The sequence below is a fragment of the Cyprinus carpio genome, chromosome B17 (assembly GCF_018340385.1).
Source record: "Cyprinus carpio isolate SPL01 chromosome B17, ASM1834038v1, whole genome shotgun sequence".
NCBI lineage: Eukaryota > Metazoa > Chordata > Actinopteri > Cypriniformes > Cyprinidae > Cyprinus > Cyprinus carpio.
Window position 1 is genome coordinate 28,565,936 of NC_056613.1, and position 3,081 is coordinate 28,569,016.

At 39.7% G+C, this 3,081-nt stretch overlaps 1 protein-coding gene across 1 annotated transcript; it reads left to right on the plus strand.

The window, feature by feature from the left end:
• Positions 1 to 8: 8 nt before the first annotated feature.
• On the plus strand, positions 9 to 2,238 carry LOC122140249 (serine/threonine-protein kinase Nek9-like). The gene is made up of 5 exons (XM_042743101.1): positions 9 to 113; positions 209 to 319; positions 396 to 460; positions 1,992 to 2,043; positions 2,122 to 2,238. Exons 1-5 carry the CDS (start codon positions 60 to 62, stop codon positions 2,227 to 2,229), a joined length of 390 nt encoding a protein of 129 aa, XP_042599035.1. The 5' UTR covers positions 9 to 59; the 3' UTR covers positions 2,230 to 2,238.
• Positions 2,239 to 3,081: the final 843 nt, after the last annotated feature.

A 3,081-nucleotide genomic window follows, 5' to 3' on the forward strand; every position in this document is an offset into this window, starting at 1 on the left:
CTATGTCTCCTGAACTGTGCCAAGGAGTGAAGTACAACTTTAAATCAGACATCTGGGCCATGGGCTGTGTCTTATTTGAGCTGCTGACCCTCACCAGGACCTTTGATGCCACCGTAAGCGTCTCTTCATCTCAAACATTCACAAACACTCGTTCATCAGACTGAAATCTGCTCATCTGTGATGATGATGACGATGATGTGCTTCCCAGAATCCTCTGAACCTGTGTGTGAAGATCGTCCAGGGCAACTGGACCATGGAGATCAACTCGGACGTTTATACGTCTGACCTCATCAAGCTGGTGTACGAGTGTTTAGATCAGGTAACGCTGTGTTACGGCTCACTGTGCCTGTCAGTCATATCTGTTATAATGACGCTCGTGTGTGTTGATGATCGAGGACCCTGAGAAAAGGCCGACGGCGGAGCAGATTCTGGAGCAGCCCGTCATCTCTCGTGTGAGAGCGTGAGTGAGCCCTCAAATCAAAAGACAAAAAATAATTCCTGTTTTAAGGACCATTCAGAAAATTACATTTTTTATTTTTTTTTTTATTCTTTTTTTTATGTATTTAAAGCTGCAGTGCGTAACTTTTTTTTTTGTTTAAAATAATTCAAAATCCATTTTTTGAACAAGTGCTTAACCAGCCAGTGTTTAAAAATATCGCCTTCCTTACTTTTACTCGATTCACAACGGTTAGCTTATGATAATGTTTGGTAATTTGAGTGGTACTGGTAGGAATCACAGGAATTTTGAGCATGCTGCCGCATCATTGACAGAACCTAATGATGCCATGTAGACAGAGAAGAAGTGGTCCAAGGACCGAGCCCTGAGAGCACCCCAGTAGTTAGATGTTCGTGACTTGGACACCTCACCTCTCCAAGATACTTTGAAGGAACTATCTGATAGGTAAGACTCAAACCACTGGAGTGGGGTTCCTGAGATGCTCTTTGTCAGTAGGGTTGACAGGAGGATCTGGGGGTTAACCGTGTCAAAAGCAACGGACAGATCCAGCAAGATAAGTATTAAAAATTTGGAATCCGCTCATTGCGTCACATCTGTAAACATAAAGAAGTTTCCTAGCTGGTAGACTATATTACTATATAACTTGTGAGGATCACGGTGGACGGATTGTTTATAGCCTTTTCTCACAGCAGCTGGTATAATTAAACTTATTATTCTGATGGTGGATTGTAATCCAGAAAGGATTATGTGTTTATGAAACACACGTGACTGAAATGAAATTATATTTCAGTTTTAAATGTGCATCTGATTGCACAGATAGCCTAGTGGGATACACAAGATTTGTATTTTAAAGACAACCAGTTCTAAGGAAGAGATAATTTGCTTTTTTTTGGGTTAAAAAATAAAATAATATCTTAAAATGAGAGGAATTCGAATAGCGGTATGACAATTCAGAGATTACTGTACAGAAATTGGAAATCTACATGCTGATCACACACTATATACACAGTCACATGAAAATGCTTTGATGTTGTTAACATTAACAATTTGAGAACAAAGTATAACAATAAAAAATAATTTACGGGTTTAACGTGATAGCAGGCTAATGAGCTAAGCGATCGTTAGGTTAATCTGGTTTGGTAGAGCGAATTTATTGTAATGCTTTTTTTCCTGAGTTGGTCAGAACAACTTGTTCTTACTTGTTCAGATGATAATATCCGATTGAAAATTCTTTATTTGGTTTATGTAGAAATGGCGGACTACAACACTACAGTTTGCTTCTTTATTTTAATTGAATTAATTTATTATATTTATTTATTTTAATTATTTCTTTATATTGTCTTTTGTACTTATATTGTATTTTATTATTTGTTTATATCAGTTGTATTTATTAATTTAAATTGTAATTGTGTTTTATTTTTCTGATCAGTTTTTCCTTCTTTCTTGTTTATTTCGATTGTCTAAATGACACGCTTGTTGCTCGAAGTTGAACCGCGATGACGATGTGGGTGACTGTCGGTCGATGTGTGTTTAGGGAGCTGGAGGGGAGGGTGGCGGCGCTTGAATTCCAGCCATCAGAAACCCAAGTAGGTGTCCTGTGGTTCAGCAGAGCGTCAGTGTTTGTGGACTGGTCTGCAGTTAATGTTGTGGTTTGTTGGTTTGAGGTTGAGCACGGTGACGGAGACGCCGGTGGCGGTGGTGACGACGCGCTCGAGGGAGGTGTATTTCTGGGGCGGGGGGAAGTTCACTCCTCAGAAGCTGGACATGTTTAAGGGGCGGCATGATAACAGGCGCTCGATCACGTCTGCGCGGAGAGACACACTTCGCTTGGTGACCGTCAAATGGAAAGAAGGATCTGTACACCTGGGTCCGTAGTGTGGCTTATATCACACTCCACACTCACAAGATGCAAAACGAATAACTAAGACCTGACTTGATTTAATACATGTACTTAAATTTATATTTGTTTTATTATATTTACTTTTATTTGTTTTTTTTTTTTTTTCTTTTTTTATGTGGTCTGTTGTTTATTTGTCCCAAAATATCTTTGAGCCCCGAGCGATTGTATTATAGTACATAGGTTTGGGCGTATGGTGACCGGACATTAGTAAACTAAAAATAAATAAAAATTAATACACAAAATGAATGGCTAGTTGCACAATTTATCATTTGAATTCAGTTTACAACTTGCAGGGTGCTGAAAATAACTAAAAAACCGAAAATGGAGACGTGAGATAAAAACTGCTCCATACCCCATACTTTACGAAGACATTTTAGGTGCGGTCTTTGTTGTAATGATATGGCAGTATTCATTTCTATTGAGATTCGGAGATTTGTTTATTTTTTTATTTATTTTTTTTTATTTTTTTTTTTTTAGGTGATTGGTGGTGTTGTGTAAATTGTTAGTAATGGTGACCCATACTCGGAACTGCGTGCTCTGGCTTTTACCCATCCAAGTGCACACACACAGGCAGTGAACCAACACACACACCGTGAACACCCACACCCGGATGAGGCCAGTGGGCCAGCCATTTATGCTGCGGCGCCCCGGGGAGCAGTTTGGGGGTTCAGGTGACTTGCTCAAGGGCACCTCAGTCGTGATATTGAGGGTGGAGAGAGCGCTG

Coding starts and splice junctions, on each gene's coding strand:
- LOC122140249 (XM_042743101.1), top strand. CDS start 60: ATGGGCTGTGTCTTATTTGAGCTGCTGACCCTCACCAGGACCTTTGAT. Junction 461..1,991: donor GTCATCTCTCGTGTGAGAGC/GTGAGTGAGCCC, acceptor ATGTGTGTTTAG/GGAGCTGGAGGGGAGGGTGG. Junction 2,044..2,121: donor TCCAGCCATCAGAAACCCAA/GTAGGTGTCCTG, acceptor TGTTGGTTTGAG/GTTGAGCACGGTGACGGAGA.